The sequence below is a fragment of the Balaenoptera acutorostrata genome, chromosome 8 (assembly GCF_949987535.1).
Source record: "Balaenoptera acutorostrata chromosome 8, mBalAcu1.1, whole genome shotgun sequence".
In the NCBI taxonomy this organism is placed as follows: Eukaryota; Metazoa; Chordata; class Mammalia; order Artiodactyla; family Balaenopteridae; genus Balaenoptera; species Balaenoptera acutorostrata.
The window spans coordinates 94,551,730-94,579,459 of record NC_080071.1 but is presented as its reverse complement, the minus strand read 5'-3'; the positions used below and the strand labels follow the sequence as shown (position 1 = coordinate 94,579,459).

Here is a 27,730-nt window from a genome sequence, read left to right as displayed (position 1 = left end):
GGCTGGGCGGGAGCTGCCTGATACCCCCGGGGCCCCCCGGGCACGGCGTGCCCAGCGCTCCAGGTACCACTCTGCAGTTGGCCGGCCGTGGGCGCCACACCAGGCCTGGGAGGCCTGAGGGGCCAGGAGACGGGCTGTGGCCTCTGAGGGTGGTGAGCCTTTGACAGCTCCGCGTCTCCCGCCCGCCCTCCAGGTGGGGCTGCTCTCAGGGCGACCCCTGTGCCTCTGGCTCCTGGCAGCCTAGGCTTGTGGGCCCAGATTCATCTCTGAGCCCAAGGGCTGGTCCTCTTCTGCCCCGTTTGCTCCAAAAATAACCTGTTTTCAGGAAAGGGCAGCGGAGGCGCGGGACAGCAGCAGAGCACGGGGGGCGGGGCGCTCACCTCGTTCTCGGCCAGCGCCTGCTTGGCCAGGTAGCACTCCCGCTTCACCTTGATCTCCACAGATCCGGGGATGTCAGGCACCAAGAGGTCAAGGACCCGGCCGATGGAGAACGCCATGTGCTGGGAGCAGGGGGCAGGGCACTCTCACCCCTTGGCAAAACAAGTGCCCAGAGTGGCCTTCGTGGTGCCGTATGTGGGCACCTGCTCCCCAGGTGTGGGTTGAGCTGGACAGCAAAAGCATCAGTGCAGAAAGGGAAACTCCTGGAAGAGGCAGAGGCCACAGCGACAGAGACCACCCCCAGCTTCCGCGGGACACTCCGCAGGGCCCAGGGCATTCTGATGTCCACACGGCTGGAGACGGGGGCCAGGCAGAGGACTGTGACCTGACCAAGGTGACACAGCAGTGAGCGCCCTTGGTCACGCCAACCCCTGCGCACCTTGTCCTGGGATTAGGCAAAGTACTGGGGGTGGGGAGTGGGGCCCACCATGCTGGTACCTCACACACGATGATGAAGGCCAGGCGGATGGCCAGAAGATTCCAGTGGGTCCGGGCATGACGTCCATCATCCCCCCTGAAAGCCCGATACCTGCAGGAGACACGGGGCTCAGTGGGGAGCCGGGCTGAGGGTGCCAGACGGACTTCTCAGCTTCTCCTCCTCCCCACCGGCTGGGCTTACCACCAAGGGTGCTGGAAGCAGGCAATGTCCCCACGCAGGCTGCTCAGACAGTACCTTTTGCTGTAACTCTTGGGGTTTCAAAGGGGTGGAGGGGCTGCCTTGGCCCATTCCGCTACCAGACTGAACTGAGCCCCACAGTGGCAAATGCCTCCTCATCCCGCAGATGTGACAACCCAGTACGTCTGTGCTTCTACAGGTGATGTCAACCTACCTACACCGGGAGAACATGCCATTACGTGAGACCAGCTGTCCACCCTGCCGGCACTGCCTGCCCGGCCAGCTCCTCTACTATCCTGAGCACGACGCTGGGCTTTGCTGGCTAGTTCAGATTGAATGGTCATCTTGCCGTCCTTTCACATCCTCCCGTATTTCTGTGTTGTGGTAAGAAAGCATTACCAGGGCCAACTTTGTAGGAAAAGAAAAAAGCCAAAAATCTTGAAAATAAAAATTCCCCAAAGAATGGGCTATACTTTAAGTGGCTAAACGAGACACGACAGAAGGGACACACCGTGGGAGCTGGAAGACAGTTATGCAGTGCTGAGGCCCAGAAAGACAGACAAACAGGAGAGAGTGCTCAAGACACATGGGGGAATGGAGATGCTCCAACAGCAGAGAAGGTAAGGGAGCCGGAGAAGCACTGCCTGAAGGCATAGAATGCAGTTGTTCCAGAACTAAAGAAAGGCATCACTCTAGACCAGTAGCACCTGCTGAGTCTCAGTGAGAAACTTAAATAAACCCTACCATGACAGGTACCTGTTAGTGACACAAATCAAGGAAAATGAGAAAAAATCTTAAATGCAACGAATGCTTCTAACAAGAAAAGCCAGTGCACGAAAGAGAAATATTTAGAAAGAGCTGAGGGAAAATAACCCTTAACCTAGAATTTTATACCTGCCATTTGAAGGACAGAGTGAACATACTTGAGAGTTTACCAGCCACACCGTTCCTAAAAGTGCCTATTAAAGGATAAACTTCAGGGAGAAGAAAAATGAACTCAGAGGAAAGACAATGCATAAGAAAACACTGTAGCCACAGAAGTTAATGAAATACACCAGAGTTGTGATTAACAAATGACTAAAAGTGTTTTGTCTTCTTCTAGTAGTAAAATTAAAATCTGAACAATAAAGTTTAGAAGCCTGACCTAATGGGTATGTATAGAACCTTGCTCCAAAATTAATAAAGATTCTGTTTAGGTTCACTTGAAACGTATGCAAAAATCCATTGTGACCAGCAGATCCTAAAGGAAGACTCAACAAGTGTGAGGTTTACATCATATCAACTCTTCAGGCTCTCTGACCTCCATGCAGTTAAACTACAAATGATTTTTTAAAAGTAGCAAAAACAAAACTCTGTGTGTTTGGGAAATTACTTTCCTAAGTGATTCATGGATAAATAGGTAAATCACAATTGAAGTGATGAAATATTTAGAAGTGAAAGATAAAAGTATTATCAACACTAGTGGAATGAAGCTTTTAAAAAGTATGTTCAGGGGCTTCCCTGGTGGTGCAGTGGTTAAGAATCCGCCTGCCAATGCAGGGGACACGGGTTCGAGCCCTGGTCCGGGAAGATCCCACATGCCGTGGAGCAACTAAGCCTGGGCGCCACAACTCCTGAGCCTGCACTCTGGAGCCTGCGAGCCACAACTACTGAAGCCCGCACGCCTAGAGCCTGTGCTCCACAACAAGAGAAGCCACCGCAATGAGAAGCCCGCGCGCTGCAACGAAGAGTAGCCCCCGCTTGCCACAACTAGAGAAAGCCCACGCACAGCAACAAAGACCCAAAGCAGCCAAAAATCAATAAATTTATAAAAAGTATGTTCAAATAAATTTATAGACACATAATTTGTTTATTAAAACCCAAGAAGTCTGAAATGAGTTAAGGTTTCAACTCCAGAAAATTGATTTTCAAGAGGAAATACACGTACTATATCTGGAAAGAAAATGGGGCCATAACTACAAAACGAGGTCTTAAGAGAATATAAGTTCATGTCGTTACATTCTAAAGCTTAACTGAAACAGTTTTCCGTAAAAACAAATACTAAATACCAAAATTGACTCAAGAAGAACTAGAAAAAGTAAAGAAGCTTGTACCCATGGAAGGAATGGGGTTGGTGATCACGACCCCTCCCGCAGGGCAGCACCCCGGCTGGAGAGGCCCCGGAGGCGGGAAGCGAGGGGCGCGAGGCCCTCCCAGCCCCGCCCCTCCCGGTAGGAGCCCCGCCCCCGGCACCGCCTCAGCTGCACGTGCGGTGGGGCGGGGCGGCAAAAGCGGGCGGGGCGCGCGCCAGCGTGAAGTTGACGGAGCCGCGCAGGTTGCGGGCGCGGCTCCACTGGTGGTAGGCGCGCGGCGGCAAGTCGGACGAGAAAGCCAGCAGGAAGGCCTGGGCGGCTGGCGAGGCCGCGCGCCCCGCCCCGCCCCGCCCCGCCCGGCCCCGCTCTCCCCGCCCCGCCCGGCACCGCTCTCCCCCGCGGACACTCCCCGACCCCGGGCGGGCCCCGCTCTCCCCCGCGGACACTCCCCGACCCCGGGCGGGCCCCGCGCGCTCACGTTGCCGATGACCGCCAGGCGGGTGATGGCCGCCAGGATGTGGAACCAGATACCGATGTCCTGCGCGCACTCGGCCACGGGTCGCCGGCGCTCGCGGCCGAACTTGCGCGCGTCCAGGCGGATCTCCACCCGGTCGTTGAGCAGGGCGAAGAGCGGCGCGAGGAGGCAGGCGGCCACGAAGACGGTGATGAAGCCGGAGTGCAGCACTGCGGGGGTCGGGGGTCGCCGCCAGGCCCTCCGGTAGCCACGACCCGCCAACCCTGACCCCTGCCCGCCCGGTTGCAGCTGGTGGGAAGGGCCACGCGCGCCTGCGACCAATGGCCGACACTGCCCACCGTAAACCCTTCACCTGCGCCCTTCAGGGGAAGCCCCTGCCTGTGCACAGCAGCCCCGGCCTCTGTCCATTCCTGCTCCTCCTGCCTGTTACTCATCCCGCAGGCTCGGCAGCAGGGCTCCTTCCCTCAGGAAGCCTCCCCGGACTGCTCTCCCCGAGTTGGATGCGTTTCTGGCTGGTCCTGGGCCACCCCATGCTCCCTGAGGTCAGGGACTCTAACAGTCCTCCCCACTGCTTGTCACCCTGTGGACTCGTGGCAGGCGTGGCAGTAGAACCTGCTTCTGATTTTAGGGCTGATTCTAGGAAGGGGCTCCTTGAAAGGGGTTCCTGGCCCTTAGGTAAAATTCCTAAGGAGAGCATGGGGTCCCATTGCCTTTTGTCCAGTGGAGTAGAGACACAGGTCAACCCGGCTCACGTTGTCATGAAAAAACGTGTCTCTCCCTCATGAGCCTTCTCTCCCTTTTCTCCACAGAACGATGCCACTACTGTCACCCCTTTTGCTGTGGCTGCTGGGGAGCTCACAGCAATGTGTTGGCTCAGATGCAGCACTTCAGATTGTGCCATGATTCTCTCCCCTGTTATCAAAGAGAAGGGCCTGGCTGCAGGGACCGGTGCCCGCATTAGATGCGGACTCTGGCCTCAAAAACTGCAGTCACCCCATGCAGGGAATGAGCCCCAGGCCTAGGCCTCCACCTGGCAAGGGCACTGGAGGGTCCAGCGAAGAGTGCAGGCACTGAGAAAATGTCTGGACAAAATCAACTCCCCAGAGGTGTAAACTTACCTCTCAGGGGGCCTTTGCCCTCACCCCCAGGGCCGGCTCTCCTGAGTACCCCACTTCTCTCCTCATTTCCTACAGGGGGCTCTGGCCCAGGCTTTCCAGGGTGGGGGGAGATTAAGGCCACTCCAAGAGAGCCCCATCAACTGCCCCAGGTCCTCTTCCAAACCCCAGCGCCCAGGGTGCTGCCACTGCTGCCCTCAGCCAGGCTTTCCTGGGCGCTCCCCACTCTGGCCGCCACAATTCCTGATCTTTGCAGGCCTGGCTCCATCAGGGACCCCTACATCATGTTTCAAGGCAGATGTAGACAGGAATGCTGAGACTGGAAGCCCCCCTCAGTAGTACGGCTTCCCCTCCCCGCGCACGGTGGCCGCGGCCACCGCCATGGCTCCTACCCATCTCAAGGTGCCCGTCAAAGAGGCCCTGGAAGGGCAGAAGCTCGAAGTCTGCCTGCCTCCCAGGGCACCTGGCCAGCCCTGCCTTCCTCTCCTTGGAGCGGAGCCGGGACCTCTGCCACCAGCCCCCTAGCTCCCTGGAGACAGAAACCCCCAGGACGATGGCCCTGTCCTCCCAAGCCGGGTCCTGGTCGCTCTGCAAGCAAAGGGCAGCAGGAGGAGGAGGGTCTGGGGCCACAGGGTGGGCAGTGCGAGGGTGAGGCCTTTTGCACCTACGGCAGCAGGGGTGGGGGCGAGGGCGGCAGCAGGGGTGGGGGCGAGGGCGGCAGCAGGGGTGGGGGCGAGGGTGGCAGCAGGGGTGGGGGCGAGGGCGTGCCAAGCTCCCCTGCAGAGCCCTCAGGCAAGTCAGCGTCACTCAGAGGAGATGTGGGGGGATTGATTCCTCCCGGACGGTAAGGAGGTGCAGGAGCTGTGTCAGGGCTGGGAGGGAGCAGGTGAGGACAGCGGGGCGCACGTGTGTGCGTGTGTGTCGCTCACTAGCCCAGCTACACCTGCCTGTTGTAATCTTGAATTCAGCTTCGTGGCACCACCTGCCCTGAGAGTCAGGGCCACGCCCGCAGAGGGCACGTGGCTTGGCCAAGGTCTGACAGCCATGGTTTCAGGAGCCCGGGAGTGTTGCCAGGGAGCGGCCATCACAGGGAGATCGGGTGTGTGGGGATGCTGGAGGGCGTCCAGGTTGGGTCCAGCCTCGGGCTGGATAAGAGGCCATGCCTGGACAGGCCATTGCAAGGGCTCTGGCATGGGAGGGGCCCCAGTTGCCTTGATTGGAGCCCCAGTGGTGCTAGTGGGTGGCACTGGGGAGGTGGGACCCCAGTGTCCCCGTTAAGAACGCCCCGGCCCAGCCACAGTGGGCTGCAGACAGGATGGACCGGCATGGATGGGGCAGGGCCCAGGAACCCAGGCTTCCTCCCCTCCAAAGTTGGCCCCTGGGCAAGAGAACTCAATAAGCACCTGCCACAACTACCCGGGGTGGAGGTGTCAGAGAGCCTGTGGGGCAGGTGGCTGGGGCCGACCCTCCCCCTACACAGCACCGGAGTCACTGGGGTCCAGGAGGGGCCGGACCTGCCTTCCCCCCAACCTCTTCTCCCAGCTGGGGCTGGACTGGGGGCTGCGGACCCAGACACTTCCGGGTCCCACGGTCCCTGGATGCTTCCCAGGGACGGGTTGGGGTGGGTGACTCACGGGACAAGAATCTCCTGCACGTTGTAGATGATCTGCTTGCCCACCATGATGACCAGGAGCTCCTGTGCCGACTCAGTGAGGCAGCCTCCGGCCGCACACTACAGCGTCAGGGCTCCAGATAAGCTTGTGGGGGGGACCAGCCTCACGGCTGCCTATCCTTCTCTGTGCCTCGAAGGTGGCCCCTGCCATGCCCTCATCCCCCTTTCAGACATGCCAGGGGCACCTTGAGGACTGCAGAGACCCTCCTTCCCTCCCTCCCCCTTCCTGACCTCATTCAAGCCCCCGCAGTCTTCCCCAGGTCCCGCGGGCGGACTGTCACGGGAACACCAGAAGCACGGCTGTACGGCAACCCTGGGCTCTTCTGGGAACCCACATGGGGTCACATGGGGTTGACCCTAGCCTGTGGCTCCAGGGAGGACCCAGGATGCAGGCAGGCCTCACCAATCAGTGACCTGATCAAGCCAGTGAGAGGTGGGCCTGGGGCTTTTATGGGGAGCTTGTGGGACAGCATGCCTTGCACTGGCTACTAAGCTAGAGGGTGTCGTCCTGTGCTCTTGGGATGTCAGCCCACACTGCAGAATGTCTTCCCTACCAGGTGAGGAGAGCCTGCCTAAGGAACCAGCCAATGCTTGGGAAAGCAGTGCAACATTGTATAAACACCTGGATCCAGCCATACCTGAGTTCACAGAGTCCTGTATTTTCAACAGAGGAGCCAATGAAACTCCATGTTTTGTTGAAACCATTTTGAGTTGGGAACTTTTCCCACTGATAACTGATAACAAAGCTGCCTGACTGCTGTGCGTCATGTGCAGTCATGCCCCGAGTTGTGGTCCCATCTGCCCTGTCCCTGGAAAGCCCCTCCCCTCTCATGCAAAAATGGAGAGTGTCCCTTGGGGGGCAGCCACTTTGCAGGCAGCTGTCTGGTTGGGTCACAGCCCAGACCCATGGGAAGTTGCTGTTCTCCCTCCTGCATCAGGGAGAAGAGGGTCTTTCAGGTGAGGTGCTCCACAGGAGCTGTTGGACTCCCACCCGGGTCCCCTTGGCCCAGCCTGTGGACTGTTCAAGACACCCACTCATGCTGCTTCGTGGTGTGCTTGGCCCTCAGCCAGTAAGGAACCACATGCACATTTTGAGGGATTTTCTACAATGTCTCAGAGGGCGTGGGGTACGGTTGAGCTCACAAGCCCACAGTGGTGACCCCCCCTCAAGTACTCGTGGGTGCACCTCCTTCTGCACAGCCCCTGCCCCTTGCATGCTTCCCAGGGTGACACCCACACCCATTACTTGAGTCCGGGTCTTTGCCTGGGGGTCTGCTCTGGGGGAACCCACCCTACAGTGATTCTTCATCCTGCACAAACCAGCTTCCACTTTCTGGAAAAACAGGTTCACCCTGGCTCTCAAAGCTGCTGGGCTGTGCAGGTGAGCCTGCTTGTGCTTGGGGGGTGGGGCGAGGGGGCGCCTTGGGGAGAAGCCCCGTGAGGGTCGCCAGCCTCTGCACCCCCCATGTGCCAGCCGAGCTCGTGGCCGCGAAAGCGGCTCACGGTCCATGCCTGTGACTGGAGCTCGGCTCAGGTGTGAATCGGGTGCCATCGGGGACACGCGGATTGTGAGTGTTCCGTGGACGGCTGTCCCGAGTGGGGTCTGGGGAGGGGCAGAGCGGTGCGCAGGGGTTGGCGGGGCGGGGGCAGAACAGCGGCTGACGGAAGGCGAAGGGAGCGCACAAGGCGGGGTCCTCACGCGCTCACCTCCTCGCTGCGGACCCCAGGCGAGGTGTGGCAGTTGCCCGGGTGGCCCACGAACCTGGGGGAGAACCATGCCTCTGCTCCCGCGGCCGCCTGCAGCCCACCTGGCGGAAGCACGAGGGGCACCGCGAGCCGGACCCCTGCGCCGCCCCCGCCTTCCCCGCGTGTCTGGAGCCCACAGTGGGCGGGGCGAGGGCGGGACCGCCGTGTGTGGCGCGGCCGGGTGGCGGGGCGGGGCCGAGAGCGATGGGGGTGTGGCCGGATGGGGGGCGGGCCCAGCTGGGCGTGGTCGGTGTGGGCGTGGCCGGGCGCGCGGCGGGGCAAGGGGCGGGGGGTGCCGCGCGCTGACCTGCCCTTGAAGAAGGCGATGTAGATGGGCGAGGAGTAGAAGTTGACGAACTGGAAGATGAACACCTTGAGGGTGAAGGCGTCCTCGAACTTGGTCTGGGTCCGGTGCGTCTCTGCGGCACAGCGAGCGCCTGTCGTCAGCACCTCACCGGCGCAGGGAGTGAGGAAAGGGCCGCGTCGCCCGGGTCTTTTAAAGAAATTCATTCAAGAAGGGGGCCAAGTGTGGCGTTACTGAATTTCTAACTGTAAAACGATCTAAAAGCGTTATGTTGGTAAAGGAAGAGCTGGGGCAAGTGACAGTAAAAAGTAACATGATGCGGCTCAGGAAAGCGGACTGGGGCACAGGTCTGGGGGCTGGGCGGAGAGGGTGCCCAGCAAGCAGGTGCTGAGGTGGAGGTGGGGCCGGAGGGGGACGCACAGCCCCACCGTTGCAGGAACGCTACCGGTGGCTCCCCCAGGGCCCTGTCCCTCACCTGGAGCCTCTCCCCGGGCCGCCTGCCCACCCCCCATTCTCTCCGCGGCACTCTGGGCCCGCACTGGCCTCCCTCGCTGTGCGCTGACCTCTGTCCCTGTCCTAGACCAGGACTGCAACTTGTGCAATTTGTGGAACGGATGGATTTGTCCTTAGGAAATGGAAGGGGGTCAGAGAAAGGGGGGAGAGGCAGGCGGAGACGGGCAAGGATTCCTGCCGATGCGGGGCGAGGCCTGGGGTGCCCCCCTCTCCCCCCACCGAGGCCCTGCTCACTGCCATTTAAGGGACCTTGGGGGGAGGATGCGGCACGTCCCACCCATGCCTCATTCAGATATGACAAAAGTCATGTTCTGATTCGGTCCAGCAGGGCTGGGTCCCTGGTCAGCACCCCGCCGGCCTCGGCACTCACCCCATTTCGTCAGGACGCGGGCCAGGGCCACGTAGACCTTGGAGAGGTTGAGGATGAAGACACGGTTAACCGTGGACCGCGTGAGGCTGGCGACGCGTGACGCCTGATAGGAGATGGCAGGGTGACGGAGGGGTCATCAGAGCCCACCACCCGCCCAGCAGGAGCAGTGGAAGCTCCCCCAGGCTGCGAGGGGGGTGTTGTCTGGCCTGGGCACGGTGACGGCCGTGATGGCCCGGTGCAGGACGATGGACACCAGGCACATGACCACCACGGCCGCCCGTGGGGCAGCCAGGTGCTTGAGCCCGCTGCTGCAGCCCTGGCACCCCAGCACCCTCAAGCCACACCCCCCACGGCAGCTCCGTCGCTGCTCCCACTCCTAGACCAGGCTGTGCTCCCTGCCTCTTCTTGGTGGGGTTGCTGGGCAGTGGGGGGGTGGCAGGCAGGGAGAGGTGGGGGAGGGCAGTCATTGAGAATTAGAGGGTGGGTGACCTCCGGCTGTCAGAGGGGCCTCTGTGCATTGTTGTCAGCCCCAGGTGCTGAAGACCCATCCCTCCTACTCCCCTCGTACTTGGGAATTCCTTGACATCTAAGGGGGTCAGTTAGGAAGCCCCTCTGACTGGAAGACAAGACAGGGTGAGGTGGACCTCTGTGCTGGGACTACCCCCCCCCCCCGGCCGCCATGCTTGAAAGATGCCCTGGGCCCACAGCCATGCGGGAAACCTTCCCAGAGCCCCCTGCCCGACACACACCTCTTACGTCCCAGATCCCCTAGCTTGGCCCCTCCCTGGAACCCAGGTACACGGGGGCCTTTCTGAGGACATCGAAGGTCTTGTGGGTCCCAGAGGAAGCATCAGGCCCCAGCCCCAAGGCAGGAAGGGGGACGCAGCTGCCCCATGAGGCTCAGGAGGACAGAGGCATGATGGGGGGCGGACGGCAGCGGGGACCGCTCACCATCGTCATGACCACCGCGGAGCCGGCCAGTACCCGGTGCAGGCGGCTTCTCTTGGGGAAGGAGGGCTCACCCTCACCGGCGACGGGGTTCACAGCTGTTGTGGGAGCAGAGGCGGCAGACTGGGGCCTCGGCCGCTCCTGGAGGGGAGCCGGTGCTTAGCGGGGGTGCGCGCTCAGGGAGCGGCCTCTGTCGGGGGACGACCCACCTCGATGTCCTCGTAGTCAGAGCAGCCCCAGCGGCAGGCCAGCGTGGAGCTCTTCCCTCCCAGAACTCCCGGAGCGGCATGGCCCACAGCGCCATGAACAAGCTGAAGAAGACGGTGCCGCCGTGGTCCAAGAAACGGCCAGCCTGCGGCGGGGGCGTGCGGTTCACGCGTGCTTGGGACTGGTGGTCCTTCACTCCTTTCTGTCCCTCCCTTTAGGAAAGGCCACGCCTGTCCTATGCGTGCCCATCAGTGTATTCTAGAGGCAGTGACTCGTCTCCTAGTGCACAGGGAGGGAGGAAGGTTGCCCCAGGAGGGCCCACGCCCAGAGTCTCACCGTACCCAGTTTAGATAATTTAGATGAGATTGGGGACTTTTTGCATTGTTGATATTTAGATGAGATTTTGGACTTAGAGTTGATGCTGCAGTGGGTGAGACTCCAGGGACACTGGGTTGGGGGTGAATGTATTTTGCACATGGGATGGACATAAAATTTTGGGGGCCAGAGGGTGGACTGTAGTGGATTGAACTGTGGCCCCCATAAGATATGTCCACCTGGAACCTCAGAATATAGCCTTACTTGGAGAAAAGGGCTTTGCATGTGTAATCAGGGTAAGGGTCTCCAGATGAGAGCACCCTGGATTAGGGGGAGGGCCTAAAACCAATGACAAATCCCTGTAAGAGAAGGGGAGACAGACACAGAGACACACAGAGGGAGAGGCCATGTGGAGACGGAGGCAGAGATGGGAGAGATGCAGCCTCAGCCAGTGAACAGTGGGATTCCTGGCAGCCACCAGAAACCAGGACAGAGGCCCAGAGCCAGTTCTCCAGAAGGAACCAGCCCTGCTAACCCTTCCATACTGGACTCTGGCCTTCAAAACTGTGAGAAAATCAATTTGTTGTTTTAAACCCCCGTTTGTGGTAATTTGTCACAGCAGCCCTAGGAAACTGGTACAGATGGATTCCCAGCAGTGTGTCAAAGGTGTCTCTGTCTGTGGGTCCTTCCTGGGCACCAGGGCTCGAGGCCCAGGGAGTATGGGATGCCGGTGAAGCCGCTGTTCCCACGGAAAAGCTGACACACCCTGGAAGTGTGCGGGCTGATGGGACCCAGAGGGCTTGAGGACCCCAAGGAGCCCCTCGCCCCGGCCTCTTGAATTCTGCTCAGTCCGGCTGTGCCTGAGAACTTCAGGGTTTATCTGCTCGGGGGTCCTCCAGTTGACCTTCTTGGCCAGCCGTACATAATAACAGCAATAACAGTAAAGGCTCCAGATGGACGTCTGCTGGTGCAAGCTCTCTGCTGAGTGCTGCGTGGTGGGCGCCAGTCGCAGTTCCAGCCCAGTGGGGACCTTGCCGCCGGGTTACGTAACTCACAGAGGGCTCTGCCTTAGGTGGTGACCGAGCTGGGCTTACGGGCGGGGCGGGGCCAGAACCCAGGGGGCTGCCTTCCTCGCCTCACCTGCCCCTCGTACCTGGACCAGGGCACAGGCGCCGGAGAGCAGCCAGAAGGGGCAGTCCAGGGCTCGAAGCTGTCCCCACTGCCGCACAGCTCCTGCCTTCCGGGCGGGGAGGGCAGCTGTGGGGGCTGGGGAGGCGGCCCTCCCCCAGCCCCACCCTCTTGCCCTCTCCTTCCCCACACTGTCTTTGCCAGGCCCAGCATTTCTTTTAAAACATGTATGCAATGATAATTTTGGAGATAATGTTTTGAAATTTCAGCTCCATAATAGGATAAAACCCAAGTCCAGTTATTTATTTATTGTAAGAAAAGCTTACACTATTGTAAGAAACAAGGGCGAGTGCCAATAAAATTAACCTGCGATCACACCTGCCCACCTGTGTCCACCTGGGATCACCCTGCCCACCTGGGTCCACCTGGGAGCACACCTGCCCACCTGTGTCCACCTGGGAGCACCCTGCCCACCTGTGTCCACCTGGGATCACCCTGCCCACCTGTGTCCACCTGGGAGCACCCTGCCCACCTGTGTCCACCTGGGAGCACACCTGCCCACCTGTGTCCACCTGGGATCACCCTGCCCACCTGTGTCCACCTGGGATCACCCTGCCCACCTGTGTCCACCTGGGAGCACCCTGCCCACCTGCCAGCCTTCCAGCTGCGCTCGCGGGCAGGGCCTCCGTGACATCCTTAAGGCAGGGGTGTGCTCAGTGCTCACCTCTACCCCCAGCTCTGCACAGGGCCTGGCACCTGGGGGTCCCTCTGACCACACACCCACCTCAGGAGGCAAGGGGCAGGCCTGGGAGCTGAGGGGAGAGGACACTACCTGGGTGCGTCTGAGGACACCATGAGACAGCCCACCAGGGACACCAGTGTGCCCGCCCCCGCTGCTGGCACAAGCCAGCCTGTGTAGAGCCCTGCAGGGGGACGCCGGGGTCAGCTGTCAGGGCCCGGGCGGGGAAACCCTGGCAGTTGGCTGTGGGTGGCCTGGGTACCCAGCGCAGGGCTGAGCCCCAGGTGGGGGTCTACACAGCCGCACGTCCTCTGGGGACCACATGCAGCCAGCGGGGGTGGGGGCCTTCTAGGAAGCTGTGAGGGGACCGGTCCTCAGGGAGGAACCCCCTGGCAGCTCTGAGCACAGCTCCGCCCTCCTCGCCCCACCCGGGACTCTGGACCACCCCCGTGTTGACCTCGGCACCTGACCCCCCAGGGCTCCAGCCCACTGTGCTTCCCGCCTCCCGGACACCCCTTTCCTGAGCCCCATTCACCTCCAGCCAACATGCCCAGGATGGGTGTCCCCTCCTTGAGAGGTACATCACCCACCGGACTCCAGTCCTGGGTGACTGGGGGTCACTGTGGATGCCTCCGGCTCTGCACCCCACCCCACCGTGGCCAGGCCCCTCAGTCACCCCCAAGCCCTCAAGTGTGCACCCTGTCTGCCTCTCACGGGTCAAGCCCAGATCCACCCCAGCCTGGTGTCCTGTCTGCCCTGCGTGGGCCAGAGTGACCTCTGTAAAATGCAGGTCTGTCCAGGACCGAGACGAGGACCCCACCTGTCGTGCCCCCCATAGCCCTGCGGTCTGGCCTTGCCCTCCTGGGGCCCCGGCCCTCCTTGGCCCCGAGATGGAGCTGCGGGTCCTTCACACGTGGGCTGTGCCTTGGGCGCCAACGCCCTGGCCACAGCCACACCCCCGCCCCATCCGGGTCCCCAGCGGCTATGGGTGGCCTCTCCTTGTGTCACCCGAGGCCAGTACACTCCACAAGGGCAGGAACCGCCGCCCTGCTCAGCACCCCAGCACTGCTCGCCATCTTGACAGACGTGTGCATGCGCGATTGAGGGCAGACCCATCGCTGTCTTTGGGGCGAGAGAGTACTTCACAAGGTTGGAGCGCAGGACAGGGGGTGGGCGGGGCGAGACTGTGCTGGGCGGGGGTGGGGGGCACGAGCCCATGAGGAGAGCAAGACCTGGGGCTGCCCGGGACAGACAGCCATCCCCAGGGTGCCAGCCTGCCTGGAGGAGGTGAGAGGGCGGCTCTCCCTGGACCCTGGGCAGGGGCGACCTCCGCCAGGTCGGGAGTTCCTGGGGTGGCCCAGGGCTTCCCGGGACGTGTCTGGTGGGCCAGGGACATTGGGGGCTGGAGTCGAAAGGGGGCCCTGGCTTGCAGAAGGGAGTTCCTGGTCCCTCACCAGCGTATGGGGGGTCCCAGAACAGTCCCAGTGCTGGGTCACCTTATGGGGCCAGGTGGTGGGGCAGGGGCAGGGCTCAGCCAGGGAGCGCTGGCCTAGGAGGGGTCAGCGTGGCCGGTGGCTGAGCCCCCGGCCCAGCGCCCCTCTTGGGGGCACCCATTAGCAAACTGTTACCCTGAAGACCAAGCTGGGGTCCCAGGAGGCCCCGCGGGGCGGTGGGCACGAGATTCACTGAGCCGGGCGAAGTAGAAGGCCACCTTCTCCCCGCAGTACCCGTGCACGTGGTCCAGAGGCTGGTACTTGTGCCACTGGCGCCAGTGGGCCCAGGGCTGGAGCCGGACCTGCCGCTGGGTGAGGCCCAGGGCCCGTGGGCCCTCTGAGGGTGTCGTCAAGGGGCCCTGGGGATGAGAAGCAGTCGGGCGGGGAGGATCCAGGCTGGTCTGGGCACCCTCCCCCAGCCCGGCACTAGTCTAGGTGTGGGGGGCCTCAGGGCAGGGCGAGACCCACAGGTGGCCCCCGGCCCAGCATGGGCACACGGCAGACCAACCCCAGGATGCAGGGTTGCTGCTCGAGGGCAAAAGAATCACTTTGGGGGCTGGGGGTCCAGGAAGGCCTCTCTGAGGAGGGGACATCTGTGCTGAGCCCCTCGGCCTGGGGTCCGAGTCCAGGGCAGAGGAAGGGCCTGGAGGGGTGGCCCTGGGAGGAGCCAGTGACCGTGGTCCAGAGCGGGCTCTGCGTCTCTGGGTGAGGGTTCTGCCGACCCCACGCCGTGCAGCCCTGGCCAGCAGGGAGAGCGAGGCCCCCCGAGCGTGATGGAGCGGGCCTGAGTGCCCAGGCACTTCCCGTGCACATCCACATTCACCCCCTCGGTGGCCTCCCGGGACCGACTGTGCCCCAGTCACACAGCAGTGGGTGCGGGACTGACCTGGGGCCCTGAGGCCCCGCTGCCCCTTCGTGCGGCTCTGGGGGCCTCATGGGGAGTAAACAGCCTCCTGACCCACGCAGTGGGCATTTTGTCAAGGGTGACGGTAAGGCTGACCGAGTCCGGTACGGTGGCAGCTGGAATGGTGAGCACATCCCCCCACCCCGGTCTTGTGAGAGGCTCGGTGACCTCCCCATCCCCCCGAGAGAGAAGCTGCTCGGGGAGACGACAGGCCGCAGCGGGGCCCTGGCCACACCACGGGTGTGCTGCTGCCCCGCATCCCCGGGCGGGACCTGGGGTCCTCGTCATCCAGAAACTCCCCCCCGGCGGCAGCCTGACCACCCCGCCCTGCCCCTCCGGTCCCCGGACTCACGTCGTGCAGGGGGAAGGCTGCGCTGAAGACCCCCTCCCCCAGCAGCTGGTCGGTCCCAAACAGGCGTTTCCTCTCGTGGCCGTACGGGGTCTTGGCCAGGATCTCGAACAGCTGGGGGTGGCAGGGATGGCACTGGTCACCTGTCATGTGACGGCAGGGCAGGGACACCCGGGCCCTCCCGTCTTGGGGCTGAGCCCACAGACAGCCTCCCGAGGCCTCCTGGCGACAATGGCGAGGGTACACCCAGCTCTTCCTCGTGTCACCGGCTCACACAGCTCCCAAGGGTGGCGATCGTTCTCACGCTTGGTAGATGGGAGACCTTGGCTGGGACGCTCGGCTCATGGGAGTCGAGTCTGGATGTGAACCCACGCCCCGGCTAAGCGCAGCCCGCCCTGGGCCCTCGCTCTGGGCAGGAGTCAGCTTCCACCTGGAGGCCTGTGTCGGGGGCGGCCCAGCCCCTGCTGGGCAGCCCACGTGGCCTGTGCCCTTCGGTTCTCAGCAGCCGGTTCTCCCGGGCAGGCCTGTCCCAGCCCCTCCCTCACCATAGGCCAGGCGCTGCCCATGCGTCTCAGGGACGCTCAGCCTCTGGTCGGCTCTGCCCGTGGTTCTCGTCCTCATTGACCAACTGGACTCACACCTGCCCAGTCCCCGTGGTCTTGGCAAGTCCCACAGGTCCTTGAAGGTGGTACCCATTCGGGGCCCTGGGGGGCCCTGAATGGCATGGAGCAGGGCCCCAGCTGTGCTCCCCTTGTGCAGTGAGGTGGGGGCAGCCTTCAAGCATCCAGCCCCTCACCCCCCGGGACCTCATCCCTCTGGTCAGGACAAAGGCGAGCCTTCCTGTGTCCGCAGAGACCTCTGCTGCCTGCTGGGGGCCGGGAGGTCTGGGGCCACAGGTCTCTCAGAACTGGGTCAGGACCCCACGCACAATCTGGTGCCTGTAGGTGATGGGGAAGAAGGTGGCCTGGTTCTCACTCCCGAGGAACCTGTGGGCGCAGAGTCAGAACTCAGGTGCCTGTGCCTCAGCCAGGCCTCAGAGAGTGACCACCGCCACCGGGCAGCATGGGCAGCTCCCGTTTGGGCCTTTTCCTTTCCTGAGGGTACGGCAGGACATCACAGAAATCCCCCCAGGGTGGGGGAGAGTGGACTGCACTTGGGCAGAAGAGCCCACGGACATCTGCATCCCCTGAAGCTCCAAACTCGGGACCACAGGCCTCTGGGTGGTGTCTGGTGGTAACTTGTGTGGACAGGTGGTTGACCAGAGGGCCCTCCCTGGGACACCAGAACCTTGGGGATTCCCTGTGTGGGGACACGTGTGGGTGAGGCTGAATCCCCCCACCAGCCCGGGAAGGAGGTGTCCTCAGCATGGGGTTTTCTGGTGCTGGCCACCCACACGGGTCCCCCCAGGCCTGGACACTGCCCTAAACTGCCTGCTGGGTGTGTGGCTGTGTGACCTGCTTTGGGCAGTAAAATGTGAATGGAAGAAGGGATCCAGGAGCCAGTGTGGACTGACCGCTTGCATTTTCTGTGTGAGATGGAGCCTGCACCCTCCTGGGCCCCAGGACACCCTGCCCACCCACCACGGACATGGAGCTGAGCAGGAAGTGGACCTTCACGTCCAGCCACTGAGGTTTGGGGGATGCTTGTTCCGCAGCACAACCTGCCTATGTGACTGATACAGACGACGTGTAGATAATGCAGACATGCACGAAAGCTCACCCACCTGAGACTCCCAGGCCCTGGTTGAAAAGCTCTGGGAAGGAGAGAGTTTAGGGGAAGAGCAGCAGGTTTTGGTTCACTCATTCGTTGATTCTTTCATCCATCCCAGGGCCCTGTGTGAGGCTGTCTGGCGGAGTGGTGGGGCCATCTTACCTGGACAGATTGCTCACTTTGAACTGGCAGGAGTAAGACTTGGGGGGCACGTCGGGCACCTCCTCCAGCAGGATGTTGGGGACCCCCAGCCACTCCAGCAGGCTGGCTGCCCAGTGGGAGGCCTGGTCGGGCAACTCCTGGAAGGAATTGTCAGTTGCCCCTCCCCGTCCTGAGGGGACGCGGACACCAGGCGGTGGGGTGTGGGCGTGTGGGTTTGCAAACCAGGCACCCGGGCTCCCGCCCTCTCCCGGCTCTGCTGTGGGCCCTGCGGAAAGACCAGGCGAGCCCCTTCCCCTCTCCGGGCCTCCAGCTCCAGGGCTGCTCTGCTGGTCAATTTGAGGCCCAGAGCCCCTCCCGGCAAGGAGGACAAGAGGGTGGTGGCACGCCTCTTTTTCCACCCGCACGCCATGACGGTCCCAGGCAGCCCACAGGCTGGGCAGTAGAGCAGCCCCCGGGCCTGTCAACCGGAGGTCACCTGGGAGCCGCTGCCCCTGCACCCTGTGCCCCTGCCTGCAGGGCTGGCCCTCAGCAGGAGGCCTGGTGGGGGTCCAGCCTGGAGGGGGGCCCAGATGGCCCGCTCAGAGCCTTGGCTGCCGCACGCGCTGCCCGCCCCTCCCCTGAGCCCGCCGTGGGGGCACCACCCCTCACCCGACTTGGCCACAAGGCTTCTGGGAGCTCCGTGGAAATGGGGGGGGTTGGCAGGGACCCTCGGGGACACGGAGTGGGGAGCCCCCAGGGCTGTCAGCACTGCCGGCTGCCCCCGGGAACTGGGGTGCTACCACGAGCGATCCTGGCTGTGGGGCGCCTCCAGGCCCTCTCTGCCCCCGCGCGCCCTGGGTACCTGCAGGGGCAGCTTCAGACCCAGGTCCTCCGCGTAACAGCGGAGCACAGCCCAAGGGGCGCTGAAGAGGAGGCGGCGCACCACGCTGTCCTCGTCCTGGACGTCTCGCTGCCGGGACGGGGGCTCCGTGAGAGCCTGGGGTGCAGCATGCGTGTACACGTGCGTGCGTGTGGCATGTGCGGTCATCTTCATGCGCGTGTGTGCACACGTGTGCGTGCGTGTTTTGTGGGTGCACGTGTGTGTGCCGTGTCTGTGTGCGTGTGCATTCACACTCTTAGGAAAAGATGCGTTTCTGTAGCCATGGTAACCGCTCACCAGCGCCGCTTTAAACCTATTTGATAGAAGGCAGCTTGCCTCTGTGGACCTGCCTCTGTGGACCTGCCTCTGTGGACCTGTGGAAGCCGGCAGAGGGGCCGCTCCTGTTTGGAAGCCAGCCAAGCAGCGCCAGACTGTCACCGCGAGGCCGCCACCCGGCTGTCCTGACCTCCGTGGGCAAGAAACTCTTCAGACAACGAACGCCCGTCTGGGCCTTCGACAAGCTACTGGGCATCTGTGTATGTTATGCACGTACAACAGAGGTGTGCACACCTGGGGTGTGTACACATGGGTGGGCCTGGCCGTGTGTCTGTGTGCAGGCGTGTGCCAGGCTCTCCTGGAGACGGAGCCGGGGACTTTCAGTTCCAGGGCCCAGCATCTCTGTCCCAGGGCCTGGCGTCTCTGCTGAGTGCACCTGCTTTCCCGAACTGCCCTCTTCAGTGGCTCTCAGCCCTCGCTACCATATCACAGCCATCGGGGTCCCCGAAAGGCCAGAAGCCCAGGGGGCAGGCATGGGCCTCCCCAGCTGGCTGTGATGTGTGCTGAGAGCTGAGGGCCGCCATCCGGACTGAAGGCTGAGGGCGCTTTGGGCAGCTTGTGGCTTTGGGCAGCGTGGTCCCCACGCCCAAGGAGGACGCAGCCCAATTCTGGAGGAAGGTTTGGCAAAGTCATGTGACCACACCTGTGAGCCACACTGTTTCCATCGTACAGGGCAGCTTTGCAGCCCCTCCCTGCCCCAGGCTGTCAAGTGGATCCGAACCCGGAAGGGGAGGGGTCTTGGCCCCAATCCCACGGTGTGTATGTCTGCCAACTCTTAAGGCAGCTCTGGAAGGGAGCGCAGCCGGCTGTGGGCCGGGGAGGGTGGGCAGCGAGGGCGGCAGGGGGTCCCTTCATGCCTGAAGGACAGGAAACAGAACACGAGGTGGAGGGAAAGCCGTGTGGTCAAAACCAACCAGGACACCGTGATGCTGGGACAGCCAGGCCGACAGCGGAAGGGGTTTGCCACGCATGGAAGCAACAAGGAGGAAGCGTCCAGGATACAAGCGCCAGCACCGATGAGAAAATGCGCCCAGCATTGCTATTGGTGGACGGCCTGATAGCAAAAGGTGCCAAAGACACGAAAAGACCGTTCGCAGTACTGGAAGCACAAAGAGCCCATAAACATGCAAAAAATGCTCCATCTCTTTAGGAATCAGGGAAAATGTGAATTAAAACTGCAGCGAGACACCACTGTACACCCACCAGGCTGTAAGAACTGACACCATCACGTGTTGAGAGGAGTTCCCGCTGTCGGCAGTGCAACGTGCCTGGGGACTCGTGTGGCCCTGCACCGCGCCAGCGACCCTACCCTTAGGAGACAGCCCCGCGAGGGCACGGCACAGGTGCTCACGAGAGCATGTACAGCAGCCGATCTTCATAATCGCCCCAAACTGGGAAGAAGTCAAATGTCTGTCCACACAAGGACAGAGAGGAAGATAGTGGCTTCTCCACAGCAAGGACAGTGGCCAAGTGGCAGCTGCACCAGCCACGCAGGCGGGCCTCGTGAACACTATGTCAGGAGTGACACTGAGTCCTTCCATCAAGTTCAAACAGACAAAACCAAGCTGTATTGTTTGGTGACGTGAAATGGGGGCAAAAGTGATAAAAAAAAAAACACACGAATGTGATTAACGTAAAATTCAGGATTGGTTACTCTGATGGCAGAGCCTGTTCCTGGGGAACAGAGGAAGCCGGTAGGAAAGGAGGGTGGAGGGTGCGGGAGACCGAGGGGATCTAAGTGATACCAACTGTTATAACCGACCTACTGCATGTGAAAGGACTTCTTCAGCTGTTCAATTCTATAAAAACACAGTTATGATTACAAATGTCACCCCTAGACAAAAGCTTTAACGTTGGCGGTGGGACACATGAACGGAAGGTGGCTTCTGAGCTTTCAGGTGGCCTGAGGGCTTTGGCCTCCTGCGATGGGTGGATATTATACTGGCCTGTGGTTAATGGTCCCATGGGGTGCTCGCTGAAGGGTGAGGCCCCCAGCAGGACCTTGGGGCTTGATTTGCTCCAAGCCTCGGGACACCATGCCCTCAGGTCTTGTGGGGCAAGGTCACGGAACGCATGCTGAGCCTGGGGCTCCCCAGCCACCCGACGTACCTGGTCCGCAGGTACGGGACGCCCAGGCTCCCGGTGGGCAGTAGGAGCTAGGCACCGGCTGCTTGGCCTGTTCCTCTGTGTCTCCCTCCCAGGCCCTCCCTGGTCCTCGTTGGGGTGGGAGGGCTCAGGAGAGCTTCCGGGACAGCCCTGCATTGGACCACGGGGGAAACTGAGCCCTGGAGAGGGGCTGGGGTCTGCCCTCTGGCTCCCCTGTGGCCCCCATCCCTGCAGAGTGAGCCCCAAACTCCTCAGGAGTCTATGTGGGTCTTGAAGGACGCTGAGAGTCGGTCACATCGGCCTTAGCTCCCTGCCGTAGAGACTGTAAAAGCTGGACAAAGCATAGGAAGCAGTGGATGCCGGGCTAAGGCCCTCGAGAGAAGGGAAGCATTCGCTTCATCTCTCTCCCTAATGGCGTGTTCCACCCTGCAGGGCAGGGCCACAGAGCCCAGAGGGAGCAGAGGCATTGCCGGGTGAGGCGCGGGGGTCAGAATCAGGGGCTGCTGAGGGGCCTTGGGCTTGAGGGGCGTTGCGTGGAGAGGATGGAGATACAGGTCTGTGAGGAGATCCGGGGGTCCTTGGAGCTGCTGACTCGTTCACGCCCAGAGGCGCCTGCTGCAGGCTGATGGCTAACAGAGACTCAGGAAGCACAGAGCTGGAGCTCCAGCCACACAGGGAGGAGGGAGACTGTCGGCCACTCTGGCTTTCCAGCTGAGCCTCCTGGGCGATACCACAGGGCTGAGGACTGCACCTTCGGGATGAGCACAGAACTGAAGCGGGCCGGAGCTGACACCTGAAACCAAGCTCAGGCCCATCAAGGTGACCTGCCAGTAATTGGACCACCTGCCAGAACAAAGCTCAACACTGTACAGGAAGGTGACAGAGTCAACAGAGACCCAGAGGTGAACCATACGGTGGAGCTAGCAGAAAAGGCGTAAAATAATGACAGTTATTAAGTTAAAAGAGAAAAAAAAGGGTAAAGAATGGACACAATTGTCCGATTAACAACTGGAATATTTTGAGAGAGAATTAGAATCTATGAAAAGGAATCAAATGAACATTCTGAAATAGCAAAGCAGAGACTTCCCTGGTGGTCCGGTGGTTAAGACTCCACGCTTCCACTGCAGGGGGTGCTAGTTCGATCCTTGGTTGGGGAACTAATAAGATCCCGCATGCCGTGTGGTGCAGCCAAAAATAAAAAATAAAATAAAATAAAATAGCAAAACACAGCATATGAAATTAAGAACTCATTGGACGTGTTTAATAGTAGACTAGACTCAACAGAAGACAGGATTGCTGAACTTAAGGACAGACCAGTAGAAAAAAATGGAGTTCAGAGCAAAAAGAATGGCACGAACAGAACAGGGTACAAAAAGGATAGGGTCATGGTCAAAGGCCCAACAGACTGTAATCTGAGAACCAGGAGAGAGTGGGAAAGAAGCAATCTTTGAACAAGAATGTTCAAGAATTTCCAAATCTGATGAAATAAATCAGTTCAAAGATTCAAAATGCTCAGTGAGCTCCAAACAGGATTAAAAAACTAGGAAATCATTGTACAGCATACCTTTGCTGTATTAAAGATAAAGAGAAATCTTAAAAGCAGCAAGAAAAAAAACCATATTATTTTCAGGGGAAAAATAATAAAACAGGCACATGATTTCTCAAACTGAAACAACGGAGGCCAAAAAACAATGGAATGGTATCTTTAAAGGGTAGGGGAAAATACTGCAAACTAAAATTCTTTATCCAGTGGAAATGTTCTTCAGAAATGAAGGTTAAGTGAAGATATTCTCAGACAATCAAAATCTGAGAGATTTAGTCCCAGACACATGCTCTACAGGAAATACTAAAGGGAATTCTTCAGGCTGAAGGGAATACTCAGGTGCAAGTGCAGATGTGCAAGAACGAATGAACAGACCAAGAGGATAAATAAACAGGTAAATGTAAAAGTAAAACTCTCTCTATTTACAGATGGCATGATCTTGTGTATAGAAAATCCAAAAGAAGTCACTACAAACGCTATTAGAACTAATAACAGTTTTGGCAAGTTTGCAGGATACAAAATTAACATACAAAACAACTGTATTTCTATACACTAGCAATAAGCAAGCTGAAAATAAAACAAAGAAAAACAATTCCATTTATAACAGCTCCACCCAAAATAACCTGAAAAAATTTAACAACAAAAAAAGTGTAAGATGTATACACTGAAAAGTACCAAATATTGTTGAAATAAGTTGAAGAAGCACTAACTAGATAAACGCAAAAATATCCCATGTGCATGAATGAGAGGACTTAACATTGTGAAGACAGCAATACTCCCCAGACTGATCTACAGATTCAACACAGTCCCTATCAAAATCTTAGCTGACTTTTTTTTTTTTTTTTTGCAGAAATTGACAAGTTTAAAATTCATATGGAAACACGTGAGACCCAGAATAGCCAAAACAATGTAGAAAAAGGAGAACAAAATTTTAGGACTCACAATTTTTGATTTCAAAACTCACTACAGGGCTTCCCTGGTGGAGCAGTGGTTGAGAATCTGCCTGCTAATGCAGGAGACACGGGTTCGAGCCCTGGTCTGGGAAGATCCCACATGCCACGGAGCAGCTGGGCCCGTGAGCCACAGCTGCTGAGCCTGCGCGTCTGGAGCCTGTGCCCCGCAACGGGAGGGGCCGCGATAGTGAAAGGCCCGCGCACCGCGATGAAGAGCGGTCCCCGCACCGCGATGAAGAGTGGCCCCCACTTGCCGCAACTAGAGAAAGCCCTCGCACGAACCGAAGACCCAGCACAGCCAAAAATAAATAAATAAATAAATAAATAAAATTAAAAAAAAAAAAAAAAAAAAAACTCACTACAAAGATAGGATAATCAAGACAGAGTAGCACCAGCATAAGGACAGACATATAGATCAACGGAATATATTTGAGATTTCGAAAATAAACCCATATATTTTATTGTCATTTTTTAAAACAAAGAGGCCAACAATTCAATGGGAAAAGAATAGTGATTTCAACAAATGATGCTGGGACAAGTGAATTTTCACAAGCAAAAGAATGAATTTGGACCCCTACTTCACACCATATACAAAAATTAACTCAAAGTGGAGTTAAGATGGTAAATTAATAAAATATCTATACCCCAATTAAAAAAAAAAAGAATGGGATGTGTTTGTATGTACTGATGTGAAAAGCTTTCTAAAATTTTGTGAAGAACAAAAAACAACAGCAGAAATCTATCTACTTTTAAAACATCTACATAAGTGTGTGTATGTGTAAAAAAAAAAAAAAAGATAAGTTAAAGATGACAGATCTAAGGTTTTTTTTGTTTTGTTCTCAGGTTTTTTTTTTGGCCACACCACGCAGCTTGTGGGATCTTAGTTCCCCGAACAGGGATTGAACCCAGGCCCTCGGAAGTGAGAGCGCAGAGTCCTAACTGCTAGACCGCCAGGGAATTCCCCAGACCTAAGTATAAGGACTAAAATGATAAAACTTTTTAGGAAAAAACATAGTTGTAAGTCTTAATGACCTGGTTTAGGCAATGATTTCTTAGATACGACACCAAAAGCAAGGCAATAAAAGAGAAGATTGGTAAGATGGTCTTCATCAAAATTAAAGACCTATCTGCTTCAAAGTACATCATCAAGAAAGTGAAAAAGGCAACCCATAGACTGGGAGAAAAAATATGTATGCAAATCATATATCTGATAAGGGACTTGTATCCAGAACATAAAAGAACTTTTACAATTCAATGATAAAAAGACAAACAACCCAATTTTTTTAAAAAATAAATTTATTTATTTATTTATTTTTGGCAGTGCTGGGTCTTTGTTGCTGCGCGTGGGCTTTCTCTAGGTGTGGTGAGCGGGGGCTACTCTTCATTGCGGCGCATGGGCTTCTCATTGCGGTGGCTTCTCTTGTTTTGCAGCAGGGGCTCTAGGTGTGCAGGCTTCAGTAGTTGTGGTACGTGGGCTCAGTAGCTGTGGCTCGCGGGCTCTAGAGCACAGGCTCAGTAGTTGTGGTGCACGGGCTTAGTTGCTCCACGGCATGTGGGATCTTCCTGGACTAGGGCTCGAACACGTGTCCCCTGCCTTGGCAGGTGGATTCTTAACCATTGCGCCACAACCCAATTTTTAAATGGGCAAAGAGTTTGAATAGACATTTCTCTAGAGAAGACATACAGATTGGCAATAACCCTATGAAAACATGCTCAGTACCATCAGTCATTAGGGGAATACAAATCAAAACCACAGTGAGATGCTGCCCAACAGCCACTAGGACAACTGTAATACCAAGACAGACAATAAGAAGTGTTGGATGGAATGTGGAGAAATTGGAACCTCATTCATTGCTAGTGGTTTGTAAAATGGCGCAGTCACTTTGGAAAACAGTTTGACGGTTCCTCAGAATGTTAAACATCGAGTTACCATATGACCTGGAAATTCCACTCAGTGGTATACGCCCCCGCACCCCCTATGAACACTTACATTAACACAAAATCTTGTACGTGATCTCATTGCTCCATGAATCACAATAACCCCCAACATGGAAACAACACAAATGTTTGTCATCACTACTTTTGGGTATAAACTTAGAAGTGGGATTGCCGGATCATACAGTATTTCTGTGTTTAATTTTTTGAGGAACCGCCATACCGTTCTCCACCGCAGCCGCGCCATTTCACCTTCCCGGCGGCAGGGCATGAGGGTTCCAGTTTCTCCACGGCCTCCCTGGCACTTGTTTTCTGTTTTTTTCTTGTCGTTTAACCATCCTAACGGGTGCGAGGTTAGGGCATCTACTTTTAGCACGGGTCTTTCCGGTGCTGCATGGAGAGCAGGGTTGGCAGGTGGGCACTGGGAGCCCAGGTGGGCACTGGTGCAGAACTCAGGGGAGATTACGGTGGCTCGGGGCAGACAGGAGCCGCGGGGCGGGGAGTGAGGAGAAGTGGATCCGATCCACTTTGAAGGTAGAGAAAGCGTGGGGCACAGGAGAGCAGGGTCTGAGGTGACTTGGAGTTTGTCCCGAGGCCAGAGCAGGAGGGAGGCGGTCGCCCGCTCTGCCCTCGAGCCCTCTCCAGCTCCGCCCATCAGTAGGGACCCCCTTTCCTGCTGTGTGCTGTTCACCCCGCCCTCCAGCACAGCGGCTGGCACCAGAGCTGGCTCCGGAGATGGTGCTGGGCGAGGGAGGGAGGGGAGGCCTGGCTCCTGAGGACGGTGACCCGGGCCCCGTCCTCCCGCTGCCATCCCTGGGCGCCCCATCTGTGTCCCCAGCCCCAGTACCAACATAGGCATGGCTGGCAGATGCTGGGAGGAGCTCACCGATCCAGGGCTTGGCGGGGCTTCCCACCCTGCCGGTGGCTGCCTGGCATCCAGCTGGCTGGAAGGAAGGGGGAGGGGTGGCAGCTTCTGACCACGTGGCCAGAGGGGCTCACGGCACAGGTGCATCCGGGGGTGAGGCCAGCCCCGGGCCTCTCCAGCCTCTCCGGGGGCTTCCACGGGCCACTGAGCACCTGGGCTGTGGGCAGCACAGGCAGGACCCGGGGCGCCCACCATGCTGGCCTCCAGAGGCTGGAGAAGAGCTGGACGGCCCCTAAGTGCCGTTCGGATAGGCCAGAGGTGGTCACGGCGCCCAGAGGGTGGAATCCTTCTGCGTTTCTAGATGTTCCAGGTGAGTGTTTCCCCCGAGGCTGTATTTTGGGGCAGCAGAAAGGGAGGCACCTGTGTCCACTCTCAGGCCGCGGGGGCGGGGGTGGAGGGCAGCAGCTGGAGGTTTGAGGCCCTGGAGGACCAGGGAAGAGGAACCTCCCTGGCGGGGACTCCCGGGTCTGGGACCCGGAATCTTCCCCAACAGCCTCACTTGGGGTGTCTGTGGCCCCCCAGGGACAGGGGTGGGAACCCTAGAGATGGACTTGGACAAAGGGGGCCCACAACAGGCTGCCCGGAGGGAGTCTCCTGCAGGCCCCAGGAGGTGTGTTCTTCTCCAGGTTTGACCCAGGGGACAAAGGTTGAACATGAGTGAGCCTGAGGCCGGGCTGAGGCCCTCAGGATCCTTGGGGCCTCACAGAGTGGCTGACCTGGGCCCCGGGGGTCGGCTGGACCCTGAGACAAGGTGGGGCCGGGTGTTCTCACCCCAGCACACTTTATCAAAAGCGTCTGTACTCACCTGGGCCCAGGGTGACCTAACCCGAACCCCGTCACTAATTGTGGTCCTAACTCTAACCCTAACCTTAACCTAAGTCCTACCCTACGAATAACCTCACGCCCACAGAGCGCCGAGCCTCACCCTCACCTAGCCATCTGAAGCGTACCCACGCTCGGACCCTGACCCTTATCCTAAAGCCTCTCCGCCCTCTGGGGGTGAGGGTGTTCCCTCCCTGTCACTTCTGTGTTCTGATAAATTGGCAAATGCAGAATGAAGCAGACACAACCCAACGAGCACCCACGATCTCTACCCAGACCCAGCACTGGCCACCTCTGCTGTGCTTACGGTTCCGTTTTTAGGCAATTGCGTCACCCTGGTGCGTTGCTCTGTGTCCCCTTCCTTCCCCCCTCTCTGGGGGCCCCCCCGGCCCCGCCCAGCCTGTCCTGAGGGGTTTCTGCTCATCCCTCAAGGGTTAAGGGCACCTCCCTCTTCCCTTCGCTGGGGCAGGGGAGGGTTTGGGGGTCGCTGGGGGACGCAGGAGGGAAGACACAGTTGGCGTGCATCCGCCCCACCAAGGGCTTGGGGCCGTTGTCTCCCGGGTCCCTGCGTCCACCTCCTAAATCGAGAGCAGACTGAGCCCGGACCCGGGGAGGGGAGGACGGGGAGGAGTTGCCTCTGAGGCGTTGGCTGTGCTCCCGTAAGTGTCCCCCGTCTCTGCCCCGGGGCCACGTCGATCAGGACGGCACTGTCCTCTTCCCGGGCCCGTCCCGCAGCATTGCGCTCCTGCATCCCGCCAGGGCCAGGGCCAGGGTGGGCACGGGTGGGGTAGGAGCGGCACATGGGGCCCGGTCCCTGTCTCACCGCACAGTCCGCAGCGAGCCCACTCCGGAGGGGAGGATGGAGCTTGGAGCAGGGCTGGGTCCGGCCTGGGAGCAGAGGAAGCCGCCCTAGATTGGGCCCCGACTCCAGACCAGGGAGGGAGGGAGCACAGGGAGACTGGCCCCGCAGCCGTC

The 27,730-nt window shown here is 59.0% G+C and overlaps 1 protein-coding gene across 1 annotated transcript; it reads right to left on the bottom strand.

Moving 5' to 3' along the window:
* Positions 1–240: 240 nt before the first annotated feature.
* ANO7 (anoctamin 7) lies at positions 241–27,584 on the bottom strand. Its single transcript, XM_057551369.1, is given in 27 exon segments — positions 241–315; positions 381–500; positions 877–974; positions 3,302–3,437; positions 3,605–3,810; positions 5,109–5,245; positions 6,351–6,448; positions 8,096–8,150; positions 8,442–8,553; positions 9,322–9,425; positions 9,501–9,596; positions 10,271–10,410; positions 10,479–10,534; positions 10,537–10,621; positions 11,945–11,994; positions 11,997–12,028; positions 12,752–12,842; positions 14,345–14,510; positions 15,408–15,518; positions 16,333–16,390; positions 17,277–17,413; positions 18,118–18,252; positions 18,894–19,079; positions 25,232–25,398; positions 25,895–25,952; positions 27,391–27,437; positions 27,440–27,584. Coding segments are annotated over 27 exon segments (2,874 nt in total). The 5' UTR covers positions 27,558–27,584.
* Between the last annotated feature and the right edge of the window lie 146 nt (positions 27,585–27,730).